The sequence below is a fragment of the Furipterus horrens genome, unplaced genomic scaffold (genome assembly GCF_987537825.1).
Source record: "Furipterus horrens unplaced genomic scaffold, mFurHor1.1.pri manual_scaffold_6, whole genome shotgun sequence".
Taxonomy (NCBI): Eukaryota; Metazoa; Chordata; class Mammalia; order Chiroptera; family Furipteridae; genus Furipterus; species Furipterus horrens.
In genome coordinates this window covers 117,012,964-117,037,253 of record NW_028327176.1, presented here as the reverse complement: position 1 = coordinate 117,037,253, position 24,290 = coordinate 117,012,964, and the positions used below count along the sequence as shown (strand labels likewise).

The window sequence follows — 24,290 nt, the reverse complement described above, 5'->3', positions numbered from 1 at the left end:
AAGAGAAAAGCACTTAGTTACATACAGGGGAGCTCCCATAAGACTTCCAGCTGATTTCTCAACAGAAATTTGCAGGCCAGAAGGAATTGGCAAGAAATATTCAAAGTCATGAAAAGCAGGGGCCTAAACCAAGATTACTTTATCCAGCAAAGCTGTCATTTAAAATCATAAGACAAAGAGCTTCCCAGGCCAAAAAAAGTTAAAGAAGCCTATCACCACCAAACCAATATTATATGAAATGTTAAAGGGTCTTTTTTAATAATAATGAGATTGAGAATATGAACAGTGAAATGGCAATAAATACATATCTATCAATAATTGAATCTAAAAAACAAGCAGAACAGAAACAGAATCATAGACACAGAAAACATTTTGATGGTTGCCAGATTGGAGGGGCCTCTGGGGGCATGAGTGAAAAAGGTGAAGGTGTTAAGAATTACAAATTGGGGATTACAAAATAGTCATGGGGATGTCAGGTACAGCATGGGGAATAGAGTAGCCAAAGAAGATACATGCATGGCCCATGGACATGAACATGATGTGGGGATTGCCTGAGGGAGTGAGGGTGGGGGTCTGTGTGGAGGGCAAAAGGGAAAAATTGGGACAATGTAATAGTGTAAACAGTAAAGTATAATTTAAATTAGAAAAATGAATATAAAACAAAATATTTGTAAATCTTATATCTCATAAACGTTTTGTAGTCATTCTCAAGCACAGCATAATGTATGATCCCAATTGATATGTAATGTCCTAACAGGCAAATTTATGGACACAGGAAGTAGTATGATTAGTAGCTGCCTGGGTCTGGGAGGTGAGGAGGGATGACTATAATGGTATAGGTTACTTTTTAGAGTGGCAAAATGTTCTAAAATTAGATTGTGGTAATGGTTATACAACTCTGAACATATTAAAAACAATTGAATTGTATACTTTTAAGTGGGTGGTTTGTATGTCACATTAATTATATCTCAATAAAACTTTAAAAGAGAAAAAAGTATTTGTAGTCAGAATATATAAACAATTCTTACCAGACATTAATTATACAATTTAAAAGTGAGTGAACTATTTAAATAGATATTTCACCAGTAAGATATATAAATTGCTTATAAGATATAAAAGGATGTTCAACATTGTTAATCATTAGGGAAATGCAAATTAATTCCCCAGTAGGATACTGGTGCACATCCACTAGAATGTCTGTTTTATCTCAGGCTGCTACAACAAAATACCATAGACTAGGTGTCTCAAACAACAGACGTTTATTTCTCTCAGTTCTGGAGACTGAGAAGTACAAGATCAAGGTACCAGCCAATTCATTTTTGGTGTGGGCACTCTTACTGGTTTGCAGAAAGCTGCTTTCTTTTCTCTAAAAGGAGACCTTATAAGAGAAGGGATTAACCATATTCATGACCCCTGGAATAATACCTGGAACATACTCAGTGGGTATTTGTTGAGTTGAATATGTTTTATCAGGGAGATAATTATGGAAGATTTAGTTTGTTTTTTAAATTTTTTCAACCAATATATTGCATGGATAGATTATTCTTAAATAAACATTGCAATCCTAGGATATACACAGATTGGTCATTGGCCTCCTGGGTTCCTTATTTATCTTACTTTATTTTTTGTTTAATTTTTTCAAGGACAAGGGAAGGGAGGGAGAGAGGGAGAGAAACATCAATGTGAGAAACAGCGATTGGTTGCCTCTCATACTTACTCAAAGTGGGAACTGAACCCGAAACCTAGGCATGTGCTCTGACTGGGAATTGAACTGGTGACCTTTTGCTTTACAGGATGGAGCCCAACCAACTGAGCCACACCTGTCAGGGCTTGGGTTTGTTTTTAAATATTTTGCTGGGTTTGGTTTACTGCTACCTTGTTTTGGATTCTTTTAAATATTAATTTATAGGTAAGATTGATCTGTAATTTTTCATCTTTTGTCAGGTTTGACTGTCGAGACATGAGTGGCTTCATACAATGACTTGAGAAGTGCTCTTTCTGTATTTTAGATAGTGCTGTGGACCAGTGACCGTTATAGGTTCTCTTCCTCTCATAATCTGTGTACATGTTGCTAATGACAAAGTGACCATAGCAGTTAGTACTGTTATTCCTTGTGAACTACTCACAAATCTTTTGCTTCTTACCGTGCAACTGAAGTCTGCTGGTTAGAATACTTCATAGTGATGTGGGAGTACTTCCAGGAAGGATGAATGAGGAGGTGTGATTTCTACCTGGCCACTTTTGTCTCTTTTTTTTCATTGACTAGTTACCATATAGGCTAGAGTGATTTATGCTGATTATTAAGGGAAGTAGAGTTGCTGCTACACTACACAGTGAAGACAAGGAGAAGTATATCTTCAAACCAAGGGATTCTTTGGCATCTCATGATTACCATATTCAGTAGCAAAGTTAATTAAGATCTATATACTTAATTCCCAGGCAGGACCACCAGGGCTTAGGATATCACAGGAGTGAATGTTTGGTTCCCCCATTTATTGTTTCAAATTCTATTTCAGGAAATATACCTGGCTGCGATTAACAGATTGGCAATACATGGCTTAAATAGTATAGTGTTTTTTTTCGTCTCATGTAAAATAAGTCTGGAGGTAGGCTGTCCAGGGCTGGTATAGCAGCATCATGGCACCATGAGGGTCCTAAGCTCATTTCTCCTCTGCTTTTTATCCTTAATACATGATTCTCATCTTAAGGTCACTACAGAATCCAAAAATGTGGTTGGAGTTTATAATGTATCTATTTCAGGCAGGGAGCAGGAAAAAGGGGGAAGGACATGAAGGGGAATGCCAAATGAAGGGAAAATGGGTAGTGGATATGCACTTTAGTAGCCTTGACCCAGATTGCTTCAGCTGAGTAAGTGGGATAATTTTAGAAGGCTTTTAAAGTTCCCAAAATATCTTTATATTTTGACCATCTAAAACAAAAAGCTTTTTAAGAACCAATTATACTGTCACAAATATTGCCGTTTTTCTATTTTAAAATTATGTATTATTACGATATTACAGTTGTCCCAGTTTTTTCCCCATTACCCCCCCTTCACCCATCACCACCCCCCACTCACTCAGGCAACCCTCACACCATTGTGCTTGTCCATAGGTCATGCGTATAGGTTATTTGGCTACTCCATTTCCTCTGCTGTACTTCACATCCCCATGTAGTTACAGGTATTCTGTAACTACCTGTTTGTACTTCTTAATCCCCTCATCTCTTCGCCTACCCACCCATCTGGCAACCATCAAAACACTGTATCCATAATTCTGTCTCTGTTCCTCTTGTTTGCTTAGTTTGTTTTTTATATTCAGTTGTTGGTATATATGTATGTATTGCCATTTTATTCATAGTTTTGATCTTCTTTTCTTAAATAAGTCCCTTTAACATTTCATATAATAATGGTTTCATGGTAATGAACTCCTTTAGTTTTTTATTGTCTGGGGAGCTCTTTAGCTTTCCTTCGATTCTAAATGATAGCTCTGCTGGATAGAGCAATCTTGGCTATAGGTCCCTGCTTTTCAAGACTTTGAATATTTCTTGCCAATCCCTTCTAGCCTGCAAAGTTTCTTTTGAGAAATCAGCTGACAGTCTTATGGGAACTCCCCTGCAGTTGTGCTTTTCTCTTGCTGCTTTTAAGATTCTCTCTTTATCTTTAATCTTTGGCATTTTAATTATGGTGTCTTACATTGGGCCTCTTTGCATCCATCTTGTTTGGGACTCTCTGTGCTTCCTACATATCTATTTCCTCACCAAATTAGGAAATTTTCCTTTAGTTATTTTTTCAAATAGATTTCCAATTTCTTGCTCTTTCTTTTCTCCTTCTGGCATCCCTATCATGTGAATGTTGGAATGCTTGAAGATGTCCCAAAAGCTGCTTACAATATTTTTGGGATTTTTTTTTTTTCTTTTTTCTTCTTCTTGTTCTGATTGATTGTCTTTTTGCTTCCTTATGTTCCAAATCATTGATTTGATTCTCTGCTTTATCCACTCTAGTGTTGTTTTCCTGTAAATTGTTCTTTATTTCAAATAATGTACCCTTCATTTCTGACTGTTTTTATGCTGCCGTGGTTCTCACTAAGTTCCTTGAGCATCCTTATAACCAGTGTTTTGAACTCTGCATCTGATAGATTGCTTATTTCCATTTTGTTTAGTCTTTTTCTGGAGTTCTCTCATTTGATCTCTTCTTTCATTTGGATCATATTTCTTTGCCTCTTCAATTCGGCAGCCTCCCTGTGTGTTTCTGTGCACTAAGTAGAGCTGCTTTGATTCTATGACTTGGTAGTGTGGCTTAATGTAGTAGGTATCCTGTAGGGTCCAGTGGCACAGCCAGCCCTGTCACCCAAGCTGGGAGGTGCTCACTCTGTGTGGGCTAAGTACACCCTCCTCTTGAGCCTTGATTGCTGTTGGCAGGTCAATGGGTGGGATTTACCCAGGCCAGTCAGCTGCAAGTATTACCTAGCAAAAGGGAATTCTTTCATGTGGTGCCTTGGTGTAAAACTCAACAATTAGTGTTGAGGAAAACAGGTCTATATTTATAATATTCCAGCCTGGGGAGGGCTGTGAGCATTCCTGCTCAGAGCCCTGTTCTCCCATGGGACCCAGCACTTCCCTTGCTCCCCAATGTTATGGAGCATTTACGAGCAAAGAGGACACGAGGCAATTTAGAAACAAATTTGTGGCGTTTATTTACCTGGCCAGGGACGGGTCTTCTCACCTTCAGAAGCAGAAGATGGGAGAGCCGTGCCGCCTTACAGACTAAAAGGTTTTTAAAGGCAAAGAACTAGACTCATGTCCTTTGAGCTGCCCAATAATAGCAGTGGGCGGGAGAAACTACACATAGACACTTTCTAATTTAGAGGGGGCTTCAGCTGATAAACACTTAGTGCACCTGGGATAGAGATAACAGCCAGGGTGAGCTAGCAAAGGGACTTCAGCTAATAAATAGTTGGTGCACCTGGGATAAGTGAGCAAAAATAACCTGCCACTGGAGTAAAAAGCAAAAATGGAAAAATAGCAAAAAAAGGAAAAAATGACCTATCACACTCAAAGGGATATAAGCCAAAGCCAAGACCAATAGTTCTCCATCCCTTATCTGTCAGCTCTCTCCTTCAGGATCTGGGGTACAATGTCATCAGCCTCTGTATAAAAGTCCAGCAAAACATGTGCCATGTTGCACTGGATCACACATAGTTCTCTCCTGCCTTTCAAAGCTGCACGGTTCTCTCCTTTCCCTTTAAAAACCACATGGTTCTCCCTTGCCTTTCAAAGCTGCATGGTTCTCCACTGGGGATGGCTGCTGCCTTATCTTTAAATCTCTGGTCTGTGATGCATTAGCCTTGGTAACCAGTTCTGACCATTCGCAGAACCTGCTCTTTTGTCACCATTCTATGGTCAAAACCGTGCCCTGGCTGGTTTAGCTCAGTGGATTGAGCGTCGGCCTGCGAGCTAAGTGTCGCTGGTTCGATCTTCCAGTCAGGGTACATCAGAGAAGGAAAACTCTGACTCCAAAAAACCTCCGCTGCCTTGCGGCATACCTCTTCAGGGGAAAGGCTAAGGGAGTAAACCCCGACAGAAAATCCGGAGCCGGAGTCCCTAAGGCGGTTTGACGTTGTAGTCAACACCGGCAACTCCTGCGGCGCACCTGAACCCAAGCTGTATCGACTCCGTCTTTCCCTTGGACCCTTCAGCTGCGAAGAGAGGGGGGGTCTGCTGCATGGGCAACAGCAGACCCTCCATATTACCCTGCCCAGGCTCTGTAGCTTCAGCGTCATCGCAAGATGTCGATTCAACACGGGAGGAGACAGATACCATGTCACTCCCGAGTCGGACTGCACAGCCATTCTCGGCGGTGCAGATAGACTCTGAAGAAGCTACACCATCGTCTCTCGAGACGGACGGCTGCGAGTGACGAGCGAGGATGGTCAAAACCCCTCCCATGTCCTTGGGGCCTTCGTTGGAAAGACCAAAGCTATTTGCATAACTAAGACACTAGCTACCATCCATAGATATGCAACGGCATCTGGAAAGGTGTCCCCTTCCCCTATCCTCAAACTGCAGGCTCTGTGAAAATTTGGGGACCCCACTCTGTAACACAAGGGCTGGCTATGACCAGTGACCACCAGCCTCTGCCCTCTGTGAAGGATCAGCTGTGCAGGGCCAGGGTGGTGGTGCTCTGACATGGTCTGTAGCTGTCCACTAGGTGCACAGGCTCTGAGGTTTCCTTAGTGGTGCAGGCCAAGGTCAGCCCCCACCTGTGTTTTGCCCAGGGCTACCCTGCCTGAGCTATAAAGCAATCTGAGATGGCTGCTACTTGAGCTGGGCTTGGAGATTCCCAGGTGAAGCCGAGAGGTGAATATAGGCTGGCAGCTGCTAGTGCTGTGCTTGGGGCCATTACTAAGAGGTAGGGGGCCTCAGGGCTCACTGAGGCTCACTGTTGCTTATTTGATAGCATATAGGAAGTTGTGAAGCATGGGCAGTGGCCAGCCATTCATATGTAAAAGCAGCTTGGATGGGCCCATAAGCTGGGTGGGACAGAGTCTCTGAGGGTCTTCAGGGTGGGGCAAAGAGTTTAGCCAGGTTGATGGAGTCTCAGATGTGGCAACTGCCTGTAGCTCTGTGGCTTTGTGGGGGGGAGTTCAGAAAAGAGACATTGGCCCCTGTCACCTTCTGTCCAGGAAAAAGCTGCCCACCAGCTCTCACTTTGATGCCAGACATTTCAGTTTCTCTCCGTATGCCACTGGTGCCTTTCCAACTGCTACGCTGCTGCTGGAGCTCAGAGGGAGTGAGTGTGAGCAAGTCCGTATGTGGTTTCTTCAAGACGACCTGCTTGGGACTCTATAAGTTTCTTTCACCAGCTCAATCCTGTCTGGTTTTTGCAGCCAGAAGTTATGGGGAGTTGTCTGTCTGGTACTGGAGCCCTGGCTAAGGGGCTTGGTGTGGAGCTGGGACTTCTCACCCCAGAGATATCCCTCCAGAATTTTTATTCATCACACGTGGATGTGGGACCAGCCATTCCATGTTTCCACCCCTTTTACTAGTCTGGATGAGAAACATCTCATGAAGTCATTTGATAATTTATAACTGAGTGAACTGTATGATTTGTTGGTAAGTATATCATGCAATTGTCCCTGGCTGGTTTGGCTCAGTGGATTGAGCGTCGGCCTGCGAGCTAAGTGTCGCTGGTTCGATCTTCCAGTCAGGGCACATCAGAGAAGGAAAACTCTGACTCCAAAAAACCTCCGCTGCCTTGCGGCATACCTCTTCAGGGGAAAGGCTAAGGGAGTAAACCCCGACAGAAAATCCGGAGCCGGAGTCCCTAAGGCGGTTTGACGTTGTAGTCAACACCGGCAACTCCTGCGGCGCACCTGAAGCCAAGCTGTATTGACTCTGTCTTTCCCTTGGACCCTTCAGCTGCGAAGAGAGGGGGGGTCTGCTGCATGGGCAACAGCAGACCCTCCATATCACCCTGCCCAGGCTCTGTAGCTTCAGCTTCACTGGAGAGGACACTCCAGCGTCATCGCAAGATGTCGATTCAACACGGGAGGAGACAGATACCGTGTCACTCCCGAGTCGGACTGCACAGCCATTCTCGGCGGTGCAGATAGACTCTTAAGAAGCTACACCATCGTCTCTCAAGACGGACGGCTGCCGACGACTAGTCTGGATGGATTGATTTCTCCCATTTCGTAGTTGTCAGACTTCTATTCAACTTGATCTGTGACAGTTCTGAGTGAGGGTTGTTCTATAATTTAGTGTTAATTTGATGTGTTGAGTGAGGAGGTGATCTTTGTTTACCTATGTTGCCATCTCGACCAGAAGTCTGATTAAGTGATCCTTTGTCTCTGTTTTCATTGGTAGTTGGGAGGAGGAATAAAAAATGTATAAAAATTCAAAAGCTTAATTTATCCAAATTCAAAAGCTTAATTCATCCAAGTTAATTTTCATGTGAATTATAAAGATAAACAATTTTTAAAAGGTAGATGGTTTGTGTACATTTAAAAAATCATAATAATTATCTTGCATTGTTTGCCACAGTTTTGTCCATGTTCTTTTTGTCCATGGCTCTCTGTTCACTTGTTTATGCTAGTGTTTGATAAGTTTTTATTTATTTTTAGAGAGCAAGGATGGGAGAGAGAAAGGGAGAGAGAAACACCATTGTGGGACCTGGCCTAGAACCCAGGCATGTGCCCTCACTGGGAATTGAACCAGCAAACTTTTAATACACAGGCCAGCACTCAATCCACTGAGCCACACCAGCCAGAGCAATAAGTTGTTTTGAAAAAGAACTTGTTTTATGAGTTTAATTTTTAGAGAATTTTTAAAAGAGTTTATATAAGCCAAACTGACCCCATATGCTGGGAGCCAGATCTCAAATGCTCCAATGAGTATAATATTTGCCTATGTCTGTGGTCATGAGGCTTTAAAATTTTTTCTTAATATGTTTCTTTGATGTTAGTGGAACAATTAAACCAAACAGTCTAACTTTTACTTACTAGTAGACTTTTAACAAAAACATTTATAAGTAAACATACTTTATGAAGATGTCAGGATGTAAGAGTGTTATCACTCTTGGAGTTAAAAATAATTTTCCTTTGAAAATAGCTATTAGTTTGACATAGAACCTGAAAAGAAACACTTTCTCTGTTTCTTGGTAGTGGTAGCAGCACTTTTTTCATTTACAGTTATAGAAGCCCAACTGATAGGAAACACAAAAATATTCACTTAATTCTGTCTTTATAGTATAACATTTGTGGGTTAAAGGCAGAAATCTTTGCAAAGGATACTGGGGAAGAACAGTCAGAGTTATCCAGAACATAGCTTAGAATGTGGTGTCAGGGAAACAAAGATTTAGAGCAGTTGTTCCACACTTATGTTGAGTCCCAGACTGCTGTGGGGATGTTACAGAGTCATTCTGAATAGTGTGTTCCCCACTCTTTCCAGGTGTTATTTCTAGAAACTGTTTTTTTCTGACTGTTCCTACCAGCAGCATGTGGGAGTTTTGCTTGCTGTACATAAGCATGTCTCTTTACAGAGGGCAGCTGCCCCAGCCACTTTTTGACTTGCGTCATGATCGGTTAGTTTTGCCAGTTTTAGAATTTCATTAAGTTCAATAATAGAAAATGTACTCTGGTGTTTAGGCTTATCTTAGTCAGTATAAGGGCTGTAAGATTCATCCTCTTATTTCTGTAACTTCTTTCTTATTTCTGTGTAATAGTTATGAATATAACACTAAGTTTTCTTATCTATTCATCTGTTGATGGACATTTGGATCATTTCCAGCTTTTGTCACTGTGAATAATATTGCTATGGACATTCTTATGGAAGTTATTGCAGCGTACCTGATGTTGTTCAGCTCTGGCGTATCTTCAGGAAGTCCTGCTTGTGTGGCTGACCCTTGATTAACGTCTGGGAACTTTGCCTTTGGGGTGTTCCTTACGTTTCTAACTTAGAAGGTGGTTTCATACAGCTGAATACGAACCATGTGGCACTGCGTTGTTTAGATTGTGCAAAACATGATTTATGGTGAATAGTTGTTTTGCCTCTTGGCAAGATCTGTGGCTTTGGTAATCCTAGATTGTCAACCAGGCAAATGTGCCTGTATTACAAGTACCCAATAAAAGCCTTGGAAATCTGCAGCTCAGGCAGGGTTCTGTGGGCCGAAACAATTTGCATATCTTGTTTCACTTCAATACTAGAGGATTAGAATTGTTCGTTCATATGTTAATTATATGTTTAACTTGGTAAGAAACTACTAAACAGTTTACTACAATGTGCCATTTTATACTCCATATGACAAAGTGGGAATATCGGTTGCTCTACGTTCTTGTAAACACTTGGTATTATCAGTTTAATTTTAGCCATTCTTGGGGTCTGTAGTATCTCATTGTGTGTTTAGTTTGTATCTTCCTGATGACCGTGATGAGTTCCTTTTAAAATGTGCTTTTTGGCCATTTTGTTTATCTTCTTTAATGAAGTATGTGTTTGTCTTTTGTCCATTTTTAAAAAAGAGTTCTTTGTATTTTATTGCACTGTAGGAATTTTATACTTTGTAATGCTAATTGAATATGATGATAAGTTATGCAGCTATAAGGTTATTTATCACCTAATTTCAGGGATACTAAGAATGTTTATAAAATAGCCATTAGGCTCTTTGGCTAGCTAAAGGCCAAAACCACCAAGTAGTAGAGAGAAGTGACATACTGACCTTGAACCCAAACCTTACTATATCTGTTTATCGAAGTTTCTGGCGTGTGGCTATCAGCCCACAAACTCTTATTATGCTAATTCAGGGGTTTTCCTAGTCTATACCAATTATTTGATTATTTTAATCATAATCGTCGGCAGCCGTCTGTCTCGAGAGACGATGGTGTAGCTTCTTAAGAGTCTATCTGCACCGCCGAGAATGGCTGTGCAGTCCGACTCGGGAGTGACATGGTATCTGTCTCCTCCCGTGTTGAATCGACATCTTGTGATGACGCTGAAGCTACAGAGCCTGGGCAGGGTAATATGGAGGGTCTGCTGTTGCCCATGCAGCAGACCCCCCCTCTCTTCGCAGCTGAAGGGTCCAAGGGAAAGACGGAGTCAATACAGCTTGGGTTCAGGTGCGCCACAGGAGTTGCCGGTGTTGACTACAACGTCAAACCGCCTTAGGGACTCCGGCTCCGGATTTTCTGTTGGGGTTTACTCCCTTAGCCTTTCCCCTGAAGAGGTATGCCGCAAGGCAGCGGAGGTTTTTTGGAGTCAGAGTTTTCCTTCTCTGATTTTAATCATAATAGTAGTATGGTATTTAGGGTAATTTATAGTCCTGTCCCTTTTATGTTTAATTTTTTAAAGCTTTTAGAATAGTTATTTTGTTTACTTTTTTGAATATGTTTATTTCCGTTAGGTCTTAGATTTGTAATAGAAAGGTTAATACTAACTACTCCCTGATCTGTAGTAGAAACACCAATATTCATTACCCTTAATGATTTACTGTCTTTATTAGTTTCTCAAAACATTGAAAGACTGCATAAATTTCACTACATATCTGTAGTGATAAAATTCAGTATGCTGACAGTCATTTTCTGATTGCTCAGTATAAATGAACTCTGACCTTTCTGTTGGTTTTTTAGGGCTCTGTTTGTTCTGAGGTTTTTAGCTGTGTTGCATTTAGTGGGGGCTGTTTTATAAGTGGCCTCCAGATAAAGGGTGTGTGTAGTGTTAGTAGGTATTAAGATTATGTTGAAAAATTCTGTAACTCATACAATTATTCCTCCTAGTAGAGTGAGGTTTTAGTATACATTACTAACAAATGCTTTCTTTCACAAAGGAGTTTAATGATTATCATCCTGTGTTTGATTTATATAATTATATTGTTGGTATTATTTCCCCTGAACTTACATACATGCAGGTAAATTTAAATACACAGAAGATTTGAAAAGTAGGTTTCTTAGGTAGGTTTGTTAAGTCTGAAAAAGTTGTTTATGCTGTTAAATATACTCTATCTTTGGCTGTTCATTTTAAGTTCCATATGAATTAAAAGAAATATTTTGATTTGCTGCTGGCCAAAAGTGTCTCGAATTCAACATTAGTTTAAAACAGATAAATAGTAAATTCTTACTAGTTAACTTTGAATCTAATTTTGCTATTCTATTGTACTTCTTAACTTTTCTCTATCTTGATTTGAGTAAGATCAGTTTCATAACACTGCATATTTTAAATTAAAATTAGGGAGATTACTTGTATCAAAATGAAAGTATCATGATAGCTGTTTCTTTAACTTGAGTGACTGACAACTGTAACAGCTGTGTCAGCTGTACTTGATTTTAATTTGGAAGGAATATGAAAGTTTAAGTTCATCTGAATGGTATAGTTCACAAGAAATTCTTAGCACTGTGCTGTTGAGTACATAGTAAGAGCTCAGATGTTAGCTGCCACAAGTGTTATTGGCAGAATTATTGTGATTATTATTGTTAAAAACTGCTCCATAATTTACTTGAATTATGCTTTGTTATTTAATAGTGTGACTGATTTCTTGGGACAGGAGTCAGAAAAGGCTAATTTGGATATTACATATGCACATAGAGTTGTGGGTATAGGGATCAGATGGGGAGTGAATTTGCTATGTGAATATATAGATATAAAAACAATTTTTAAGTTCATATGTATTTAGTAGAACTCAGTTTATTGTTTCTTTCTACAGCCTTATATTCTGTTATATTGTTCTGCGTGTTCCTCTGGATTCCTTTTGTCTACTTCTACTATGAAGAAAAGGATGATGATGATACTGGTAAATGTACTGTAAGTATCATTATTTTAGAGGTCTCATTTTAGGGGAGGGAATGATTACTTCCTCCTTTTTAAAAAAATTGATGTGACTGTTTGAATTTATTCTAGGGCAATGTTGTCTAACAGAAATGTGTATATATATGTATATATTCAGTATTCCCTCACTTATCGCAGGTATTACGTTCTGGACGCCCCCGCGATAGGTGAAAATCCGCGAAGTAGGAACCTTATATTTATTTTAGTATCTATATATATTTTAAGGCTTTATAAACCATTCCCACACACTTATAAACCATTCCCAGTCCCTTATTAATCTTTTCCACTCCCTTATTAACCTTTTTCACACTTTTATAAACACTACTATGTTCTTAAACATATTCTCCACTCTTAAACTTACGTAACTTTAATAACATACGTATACAGTACCACAAAATCCCACAATATAGCGAAAAATCCGCGATGAATAATTAAATACAATATTTAAAAAAATCCCGCGATACAGTGAGGCTATGATAAGTGAACCGTGATATAGAGAGGGACTACTGTATATATTTTTTTCATTTTATTTTCAGAGAGAGGGGAGGGGCATGATAAAGAGAGAGAAACATTGATGTGGGAGAAAAACATCTACCTGTTGGCTCTTGCACACGCCCAGCCGGGGACCTGTCCCACAACTCAGGCATGTGCCCTGACCAAGAATCAAACCAGCGACCTTTAGGTTTGCAGGATGACGCCCAACCCACTGAGCCACACCAGTCAGGGCTAATATAATAGAAATATATTTAGAACCACATTTGAAATTTTAAATGTTCTAGTAGCCATATTAAAATAAGTACTCAGAAACAGTTGAAATTATTTTAATGATACATTATATTTAGTGTCTTATATTCCAAGTATTATCATTTCAGATAGAGTGAAAGCATATTAATGAGATTAAATTTCTTTTTTCACACTATTTTAAATTTAGGGTGTATTTTACTCTTACACTTCATCCCAGTTGAATTAGCCATATTTCAAGTGCTTAAAAGCTGCATGTGACTTGTGATTATTATTTTAGAGCAGGGGTTAGCAAACTTCTCTGTAGAAGGTAAGGTAGTATTTCAGTCTTTGAGGGCCATATAATCCCTGCCTCAATTTCTCAGCTCTGCTGTTGTAGTGTGACAGTAGCCAGAGATGGTACCTAATGATCATGATGTGATCCAGTGAAATATGAGGTGGGTTAAACGTGGCCCATAAGATGTAGTTTGATGACCCCTTTTCTAGGGCACAGAGGAGAACTTGAAGACTGTTCTTACTAATCCAAGATAACACTGATACAAAACCTGATAAATATAGCACATTTGCATGTCCAAGCCTGCAGACCAGTATAATTAAGTATTAATATATGCATCTTAACTAAATATTAGCAAATCAAATGCAAGAGTATCTTAAAAATACATTAATAAAGTATAACTGAGTTGGACCTATCTCTAGTTTGCATGAATGGTTTAGAACTAGCACATTTATTACTATATAGTAATTTAATAGATCAAAAAAGAAATTGATGTGGAAAGGTATTTGCCAAAATTGAACACGTTTTTTTCAGATTTAAGAGGAAAATAGTAGCATAAAAAGAATAAAATGGCTTTTGTCTTTTTGAGTTAGAGGAATTAGTTTTATACCATGTTTGTGTTTTGTATATAAGTACAAAAACAAATATATTGACTCAAAAGCCAGTATTATGCTTAATTATGTTTATTAAAATCTTAAAGCATTTCCATTAAGATCAGGAGCAAGAACATTAACAATATTTTAAATGACTCTCAGAATGGTAATCAGTGTAATTTGTTAGAGGAAAAAAGTGACATGTTTAAATATTTATAAAGTAAGCAAAACTATTATTTGCAGATACCATGCAACTCTGCATTTGAAAACCCAAAGCATGTAACATAAAGCGGTTGGATACAAATTTAATATTAAAAACTTAATAAGATATAAGCTTTCTCAATCATTTTTCTAAAGTGCACCTTCTCCAGCCCTTTGGTGTATCTTAAGATCCTCCTTACCTTTACTTCATGATTTTCCTTCCTAAAGACTATCTTAATTCCTCTGTGAAAAGAATTTATCATATGAAGTATGAATTTAACTTCTAAAAGGTCATTTTTAGAGACTTCAGTAGGCTGAGAGACAAATAGATTTTTGTCACTCATTTAACTTTTTCTTTGAGATGAACTTTTCTTCGATATTTAGAATGTTCACCTATGTGTTTTTCTTTATATTTGTATTACATCGTGGTCACCAAGCAAAACGCAGGTTTTAAAGGCATGAGTTCCTGCTTTCAGGTTCTTGTTTAATCGCTTACCAGCTAATGTGACTTAGGGCAAATTATTTAACCCCTCTGGGCCTCAGCTTCTCTTAAGTAGGGATGAGAACATTTATCTCAAGAGTTCTTGTGATAATAAAATGAGTTAACATATGTAAAGGTTTTAGAACAGTCCTAGTGTATTTATTTAAATAAATATATTTTACATGTTTTATATGTAATATATGCATGCATGTATATTATTCCCTCAAATAGGGTGGGGAGATTGTAGATTCTGATTGCTTCCTGTTTGGGGGAATATTTTGTTAAATATTCTAATAATTTTACTAAAGATCCCCTTTGGAGAATTAATTATGCTATAAATACTGCTTTTCACAAGTTCTAACCATTGAAACAACTTTAAAAGCTAGTGTAGTTTGCAAAAATACTTAAGATGTGGCATATACATTGTTTTCCTTTAAATTTTAAGATATTTTTAATAAGGGAAACTTTACACAGTGAATATAAATGTACATTTCATGTGAAAATATTGTTATGTTCTAGCAAGACTATTATATTTTAAAGATCTTACTAAATGGTGTACTTTTCCCTCTTGACATCTAGCAAATTAAAACAGCACTTAAGTATACATTGGGATTTGCTGTGATTTGTGCACTTCTTCTTTTAATTGGGTAAGTTTTGATTTTTCCCCCTGAGAATGAAAATAGCATCATTTTAATAATAAGAGAAAAATACAATGTAAAAAAAATGAACAAACTACCTTTTATGGCACCACCAAGCAATAACCACCATGAACCTTTTTGCTCCTATTGTTTTATGTAGTAGTTTTCTGTGTGGTCAGATACACACACGTGCCCCTCACACATACATACACCCTCCCTGTTGTAATTTCACACAAATGTTATTATATTTTATGTAATTTTTTATAATCTACTTGTTGAAATATTGTAGGCATTTCTTCAGAATAATGTAGATCCATCATTTTGTCTGTATTGCATTTCCTTAAGATATGACAACTTATTTGATCTTTTAGTGGTGATTGCTTGGTTATTTATGATGCTTGCAGTTGTCCCATTCTTACAAAAAACACTTTGATGAAAATTCTTATGTTTAGATTTGACACATCAGTCTTTAAATTGTTGATTTAATCTTTGTCAATGAGTTTTTCCTTAATTCTTCGTCCTTAATTTTATACTAATATAAAGTTTTGCACATTTCTCTTTGGAAAACATTTGTCCTTTTTAATACAAGACATTTATTCTTGTTTAAATAAATGTTGATTTTTTTTTATGTTAGGAAATTTATGAGGTGCTAATAAGTTTTTTAAAGTTTCTTTTTAAAGTTTGGTCTTAGAAATTTCAATAAATGAAAATGTTCATTTATTGAATACAGTTCGTGATGGGAATAAAACTGTTCAGTAACTTTTTGTAGTTCTAGGAGTTCTTAGAATGCAGATGTCCTATACTCAAGGCATATTTCCAGTTCCCTTTGCCTGCCTTGGTGTGTCATGAGAAAATAGTTCTTGTTGAAAGAACATTTTTTGGTGGTTTTGCTACTTATTTTAGCTATTGAATATATTCTTAAAAGTCACTTTTGGCCTTTTAAAGAAAGTTAGATCTAGTTATGTTAATTTGCTTTGTTAATGTGGAGGTCCCTTGTCTGTAAATCTAAATTATCTAGAACAGAGATTTGCAAACTTTTCTTTAAGTGTAGATAGTAAGTATTTTAGGTTAGAGGTCGGTTTGGTCCCTGTGGTTACTCAACTACTCAACTCTCCTCTTGTAGCTCTGAAGTAGTTGCGGGTAATACATAAACAAAAGGACATGACCGAGTGCCAATTAAGCTTTATTTGCAAACACAGGCAGTCAGTAGTTTGCCAACTCTTGATTTAGAACATGACTGAGAACCGTTAATAAAGCTACAAATCTTTACAACAGCCAGAATGTCTGTCTCAAACAAAAGGAATGCGGAAGTTCATTCTAAAATTTACTGGTCTTTTTTATGGAAAATCACCTTCAGTTCTCTTTTACAGAGTTTACATTTTGCATAATTCTAGTAAGTTTTAACTGGTTCTCTAGATGATATTTATTTATTTAGAAGCAAATGGTTCCTTGCAAATACACTAATAACAAGGAGCAAAAGTTTGACTAACCATTTCGAACAGTGTAACATTCACATATTTTTCATGTATTTATTGTGTACCTGTTATGTTTCAGGTATTGTACAAGGTGCTAGTGAAATGGCAGTTTACAAAAGACAACTCATCCTGTCATGAAACATACATTCAGGATGGAGTTATGGGGGCAGAGAAGAAAATAAACAAAAATAGGTTGTGAAATTTTAACGAAGGCAGTGCTGAGAAGGTAGTATTTGAGAAGACACTTGAAGGAAGAGAGGGAGCCATGAATATATGTGCAAGGAAGAGCATTCCAGTCAGAGAGAAGAGTAAGTGACAAGCTTAGGCAGGAAAATGTCTGGTATGTTCAAACCAAAGTGAGGAAACTAGAGTAGCTGGAGTGGAGTGAATGAAGGCTGGAGTAGCTGAAGATACGGTCAGAGGTTATGCTGCCAGATTTTGTTAGGCATCAGAGGCCATTGTAAAGACTTCGGCATTTTTTCTGAGAGAGTTGGGAAGCTATTCAAGGGGTTTTTGTCATTGAGTGACATGATGACCTTTTAAAAAAGCTCTCGGTAGTGTTTTGAGATTTGTCTTTATGGGGGTAAAGGTAGAAACATGAGATCTGTTACAAAGCTGTTGTAATAACCTAGACAAGACATGATGGTAGCAGTAGTAATTTATTTCTGCCTATTATTTGGAGATAGACAGCAGGATTTTTTTGATAGGCCTGACAGAAAGAGGAATTGGGAATGTACCTGGAATTTGCCAAACTACAAAGTTTGAGGAATACTTTTCTCACTTTTGATAAACAACTGCAATTTTGAGGCGGTTCATAAAACCATCCTCAGGTTTGGTAATTCTCTAGAAGGACTCACAGAAGTCACTGAAAGTAATTAAATTCATAGTTACCATTGTTACAGGTAAAGGATACCAGCTAAAAACAAGTAGAAGAAGAAATGCATAGGACACAGTTGGGGAGGATTCCAAATATGAAGTTTTTGCTGTCCTCAGGGCAGACTACCCTTCTGGCATTGACTTGTGACAATATGCATGTAGTATTGCCAACCAGGGAAGCTCACACGAGCCTTGGTGCTCAGAATTTTTATTGGAACACTATTATGCAGGCATTTCTGATTTATTGCTTGCCTATATGGTTATCTCAGCCCCCTTGTCAGATGATGCCACCTGATCCAATCCTCCCACCCTAAATCACATGGTTGGTCTTTCAGTCCCACCACCTAAGACTGGGTGTGGCCAGCCTGTGCCTTAAACACACTCTTTATCAGGCATGACATAGATTAACTCTCAGAACCATGGGCAAAATTCAGACCTCTTTTTAGGCAAGGCCAAATTCTTTAGTAGATAGGAGGGGTGAAGTCATCATCACTTGAGATAAGCAAATCTGAAGGTGGGAGAGTATCAGAGGCTTAGTTTGGTTCATGGTAAGTTTTATAGGCATTCAGGAAGAGATATTGAGTGTGCCACCAGATCCAGGCATTAGGAAACTCAAAATTTAGTCTCTGCTCTCCCTATAGCATCATCTATCTCTAGTGAGTATTATCTTTTGTAAAATGTGATAAATGAGACAATGATTGCCAAATATTACTGCCTGTGTCTTCTGCCTTTCTCAATACTAGGATCCTTTTGTAGTTGAATTAATAATGTTGGCTATCAGGTATATAACAGTCAGAAGGAATGGCATCCAAAGTGCCCATATAGGTGGAAGGCTTTGATTCAGGTGGAATGATATTTCCTCTATTGTTATAAGAGGGATAACAATGAAAAGAGGTACAGGTAGGATCATAGGTTTGGTGCACAAGTGAGAGTTCCTCTCCAATCACCTTCTATTTTCTCATTGGTATTTGAGGTGGAGTCATTAGCTGGAGCCATGGCATGGGGGAGAGTATATGTACTCCTGTATTTATTTCACAATCTGAAGTTTGTGAATAGAAGATTATAATGTTTTGGTTATCTAGGATAATGTTCTTCCCATTAACATATGTAAATATTTGAATGAGATAAACATTTAGGTTAAGCAATTGACTAAATTTCCTGAAATTTTCTTGAAGGTGACATATTTCTAGTTTTTGTTAAATGATGTAGCTTTGCCAAAACAGAAGATAAATTAATGGCACAAATGTGGCCTAGGTTTAACTAATTGATGCAGTGAACATTTTTGGAGCACTTGTGTGTTGGGTATTGTGCAAGGCCTTAGGGTCATGATCTCTGGCCTTCATGTTCACAATGGGTAGAGATACAAATAACATGAATTGCAATATTAAAGTGCTCTAATAAAAGATAGATATCAGGTGTTTATGATGGAGTAGTAAGTTTCCACCCTTGCAGTAGGAATTCTGCTTTGCAGAATCAGGAAAGCCCTAGGTGGAAATAATATTTGGGTTGAAAAAGAAGGAGTGGAAGTTAGCAGACAAGAAAGAAAGATGAATAGCATGTATAGTGTACTTGTCTGCTTAAACTGCCTTAAACAACAGATATTTATTTCCTCCCAAGTTCTAGAGGCTAGGTAGAAGTCCATGATCAAGGTGCTGGCAAGTTTGGTTTCTGGTGGACATCCACCTCAATTGTGTCCTCAGGTGGTCTTTCATCTGTGCTCTCTGGTATCTCCTTCTCTTATAGGAACACCAGTTCCATCAGACTAAGGTTCTACCCTTATGACCTCATTGGACTTTTCCTCTCTAAAGGTCCTATATCCAAATAGGACAGCATTGTATGGGGGTTACAGCGTCAGCATGTGAACTCTCCTGGTGAGGGACACAATCGAATCCATAACATAGTAACTGAGAGGCTGACTATGTGAAAAATGACATAAAAATGAGAATCCAAACCCTCCTTTGCCTCAGTACAATTAATTAAAAAAAAAAAAAAGTATGATGTGACATATAAAGTATTTGTGTGGACAGGCAACAGACCGTGACATACAACATTTAAGAAATTTTGAGTTTTCTCTCGCTGGGCAATTGAAGGACAATGAATTTGCGAGTGTGAATCGTGAAAGTAAATACATATGGATTTAAGAGTTACAACACTATGAAGGACGACTCAGTGAAAGGGGCATTTGGGAGTTGGGTTGGAGAAGTGAAATATAAATGGTAGACAAGATGACCATTTAGGTAGCCATTATCTAACCAGTTTGGTAACCATTGTAATAGTTTTAGGTGAAAGATGAAGGTCTCAACTAGAGTAGTTGCAAAGAGCAGAGAGGAAGAAATAGGTAAGTTGTTTGGAAGATAAATATGATTTGGTGATTGAGTGTAGGAGGTGAAAATACTATTTTCACTTCTGCTGTTATTATACTTTCATATGTACTGAAATTCATTAGCCTTTCCTTTGTTCTTCCTGAAGAAATAATCTGTATTAAGATGACTCACTGAGTCAGATTGGCTGTAAAATATATTTACTAAATAGTTTTCGGTTTTACTATTTTCAGGAGTGTAAAAGAAATTTATAATCTTACAAGACTCTAGTTTTTTTCTTAATCTGACCTATGTGCCTTTGAAATCTGAGGTACTCTGTATTTTTTCGAGAGGGACTGAGATTAAGAAAATCTATACCTTTCTGTCACACAAATCTTATAGTAAGAATCCTTAACCATTAATGTATTGTTGAATTTATTAATTATTTCCTCTTTACGAAAGAGGATAGATCTTACTGCTTTGCTTACAATTAAAGTTAGATTGGAAAGGAGGTAGTATCAGAGTTATTTCTTATATTCTTCTTTGGTAGTTCACATATACAATCTAAGGGATGGATAGTCAGCCCTTTACCTTAATGTCTTGATTGTCTTCTTGTTTCTAAGCTAAATAATAACGTGACTATCTTCCTCCCTCCCTCCCTTCCATTTTTTTCCCAGTCTAAGCTCTTAGAGCAATGCTGGGAAGCTAGTTAACTCTTTAATTATCATGATCCCCCTTCACCTGTAGATTGAAAAATAGATAGAAACTACTTTCATTTTGTGTATTAGGTAGAATCTTGCAAGACAGAAAAAAAATATTAAGAAGAAAGTAATCATCTCCAATCCCACAATGAGATATTTACTGTTTTTTTCTGGTATATTTCCTTTCTGTTCTTTTCTATGCCTATAAATATATTGAAATCATTACATATATTTATATTGTTTTCCTGATTTAATATAGATTTTTAATATTTTTTTATGCCGAGGAGCTTTGTGACCACCTTTAGTCTGTGACTTCTTCTCAAAATATTTTTGACTGTAGAAAATAAAGTAAATAGGATTACAAAGGAAACTATATTGAATTTAGTAATAAAACTAAAACAAATTTGTGATATAGTAAACACATAGGTAAGAAACTTTTCACACCCTCAGTACAGGGTGCAGATTTGATTTGCTAATCCTTTTTTGGGGAAAGTTGGTCTTTGTTTAACAAAATTACTAAAAATTGAGTTTCAGACTATGTCTTTTTATTTGACCTTTTATCTTTTTTAAAACCATTAAACAGAGCTGTTTTCTCCTTTGTAGTGCTTTTGTTCCATTGAATGTTCCCAATAACAAAAATTCTACAGAGTGGGAAAAAGTGAAGTTCTTGTTTGAAGAACTTGGAAGTAGTCGTAAGTATTCTTTAAAAAAAGCCATTCATAATAATTCATATTTCATAGCCCTTGGGACTTTGAGTATCCTATTTTTGCCCTGTTAAGAATATTTTCAGCCCTGGCTGGTGTGTCTCAGTGGATTGAGCGCCACCCTGCAAACCAAAAAGGTCACTGGTTTGATTCCCTCTCAGGGAACATGGCTGGGTTGAGGGCCGTGCTGAGTCCCCAATTGGGGGCATGCGAGAGGCAACTGATTGATGTTTCTCTCACATATCAATGTTTCTCTCTTTTTTTCTTCCCTTCCCCTCTCTAAAAAATAAATAAATTCTTTTAAAAATTCTATTAATTTTTTTTCAACTTGTAGTTTAAAGTGTTCTAGACAACTTAGGGTGTTTGTGTTAAGACTCACTTATAGTCTTGTAGTTATCATGTAACTAGTCTCTAGAGTTCTTCATAAAAATTATTTTGTTGAAGACAAAATATGACCTTCAAAGTATTTTAACAATAAAGATATTATAATTGCTCTGTGGTTTGTAATTCATTTTGGGTAATATAGAAAAATGTTTTATTTACTGATTGATATTCATTTATTTATTTTGAGAGAGAAGGAAAGGGAGAAAGAGAGGGAGAGAAACATCGATGTGTGAGATATGCATCAAATGGTTGCTTCTCACTTGCCCCCCTCCTGGGGACCTGGCCGGCAAGCCAGGCCTGTGCCCTGACTGGGAATCAAATCAGCAACCTTTCAGTTTGCAGGCTGGTGCTCAATCCACTGAGCCACACCAACCAGGGCTAGAAAAATATTTTAAAGAAATGTACTAGATATATTGTTTTTTAAATTTTTAACAAATGAAAGAACCCTATATTGCTGATTGATCATGATTAAATAATCTTTCATAAATTGCAGAAGTTTCCTATGAATTAAATAATTTATTGATTTACCTTATCAAAACATTTTGGAATTGCTTTTCTAGAAGCTTTCTTTAACTTAGTCAACATGACCTAAGTTTTTAGAGGAAAACAAAATAGGCTCAGAAAGGTTAAGAAAGTTGTTCACTCATTGAAAAACAGTTGTCATTAGAAACTGATATCAAATGAGAGTTTGCCTATTACTCAGAATTTTTTGTGCATTTGAACTTATTTTTAAAGAAAGCTAGAAGAATATTTTATAAACGTGCTGAGAATTTGTATTGCTTTTGTTTTTTTTTATAGGAACTGTACATTCTTTGATCAGCATTTCTTCCTTTATCCAGATACAATATTAAACAGTGATTAAATTAAGTCTTGGAATCTTTGCTGTACAACTTCTTAGTATTCTTGCTTTCTACTTAAGATTTCATCTTGTAAATTTTGGTCCATTAATATCTTGCTGATACCAGCAAGAATAAGGGTAGCAGGCCTGGCACCTACTAATACTGAATTGTCAGTTTTTTTGCACCTGATCTTATTGCTGAAAAGTAAATTGCTTCTTTTCTTGCAGTTAACTCTTTCAGACATCTTCCCTAAACATTTTTCTATAAGTTATGCTAGTTTTTGAATATCAGTATAACTTGAATCACTGATTAATAGGTAGCATTATTATAATTTCTGTAATATCAGTTTTAGTCCTAACATTTTTTTAATCTCAAATCATGACACCATATCCTAGAGTACATTTTGCTTACCACTATTAATGGTATTAACTTTTTTGATTGGCTAAATATGTTATCATAAAACTCCATTTTATCAACTCTAAAATGCATATTTTTTCACAATTTTATATCCTTGATTTGGAGATGTATTTTATACATGATGGTAAATATCTTAAAATTGCTGTCAGCCAAATAAATACCAGACCTCTCCAAGTCATCTGAGTACCTTCTGGTAGGATCAAGAAAATAATAGCATCAATATCTTCAATTTGATAAAATGTAGCATGTATAGTTTTAAAAAAAACTAAGGTTTAAAAATTTGCCTTGCATCATTTGTGAATATATTAATATGCTCTCTAAAAATGTTATATAAAAATTGAGATATGTGTGTTTTAAGATGGTAGATTATTCTAATTTTACAGTATTATTATTTATGAAAAGGTTCTTATTGATTCATTAAGTTCATCAAAATTATATCTAGTTCCATGGGGCCTACATTTTAACTAGATCAATATTTAAAAAATTAGTATTACTCCCATTTAAGAATATTCACATTTGCATAGTATTTTATTGCATAATAAGGTATATTTATTTGAAAGTGTCGCTCTTGCTCTGTTCTCATTGGCTTTTGTTTAGATAATTTATGAAATCTCACTGTTAACAGTTTTTCTCTTCCGATGTTACGTTTTTCTATTTTCTGTTTGCGTTTTTATTTTCTGGCAGGTGGGCAGGTTATCTCCTTTCAAGTTAAAAAGTGAAATAAACCCTTTAATATTTTAGTTTTAGGGTCTATATTGAACATTTATATGAAAAGTCATAATAAACTAGGAGTATCAAGACTGAGGGGAGAGGGAAGAGTCAAGGTCAATGGCTTTCCTATGTAATGTTATTTCTTGTGATTTGCCATTGAAAAAGACCAGAAAATTAAGATTTTTTGCTACCTTTTGAGCACTTAATGTTTTGCTGATTTTATTTTAGGCTCAAAATTAGTAATATTCCTCTTTAATTTTAGGAGGTGAAGGAAAGAAAATCTTAGTCTGAAAGATCTTTTATAAATCAATTTGTGGAGAGCCCTTTAAAAACACTTTTCTCCACTTGGAGTTTTAGCACTTCAGGTATGAGGGAATACATATTGGGTTATTATTTCAAAATGTGTAACAAACCCACTTTTTATACTGATCTGTTAAATATAAACATTTGAATAGTACATGTCTACTCTTTTAACTGTTTTTTTTCCTTTGCAGATGGTTTAGCTGCCTTGTCATTTTCCATTAGTTCTCTGACCTTGATTGGAATGTTGGCAGCTATAACTTACACAGTAAGTATTGTATCATGATGATTATTGAGTTAAAATTTGAGAATCACTTTATGAAACAATTATTTTTACCTTAGTCAT

The 24,290-nt window shown here is 37.0% G+C and overlaps 1 protein-coding gene across 1 annotated transcript in view; it reads left to right on the top strand.

Annotated features, from left to right (window-relative positions):
• LMBRD1 (LMBR1 domain containing 1) overlaps positions 1–24,290 on the top strand; it is a 106,778-nt gene that overhangs the window by 28,282 nt on the left and 54,206 nt on the right. Inside the window, exons 4-7 of the mRNA XM_090280502.1 lie at positions 12,188–12,285; positions 15,179–15,246; positions 21,193–21,281; positions 24,139–24,212. Of these exons, the coding sequence (XP_090136628.1) occupies positions 12,188–12,285; positions 15,179–15,246; positions 21,193–21,281; positions 24,139–24,212 (329 nt within the window). The remainder of the gene's footprint in view (positions 1–12,187; positions 12,286–15,178; positions 15,247–21,192; positions 21,282–24,138; positions 24,213–24,290) is intronic.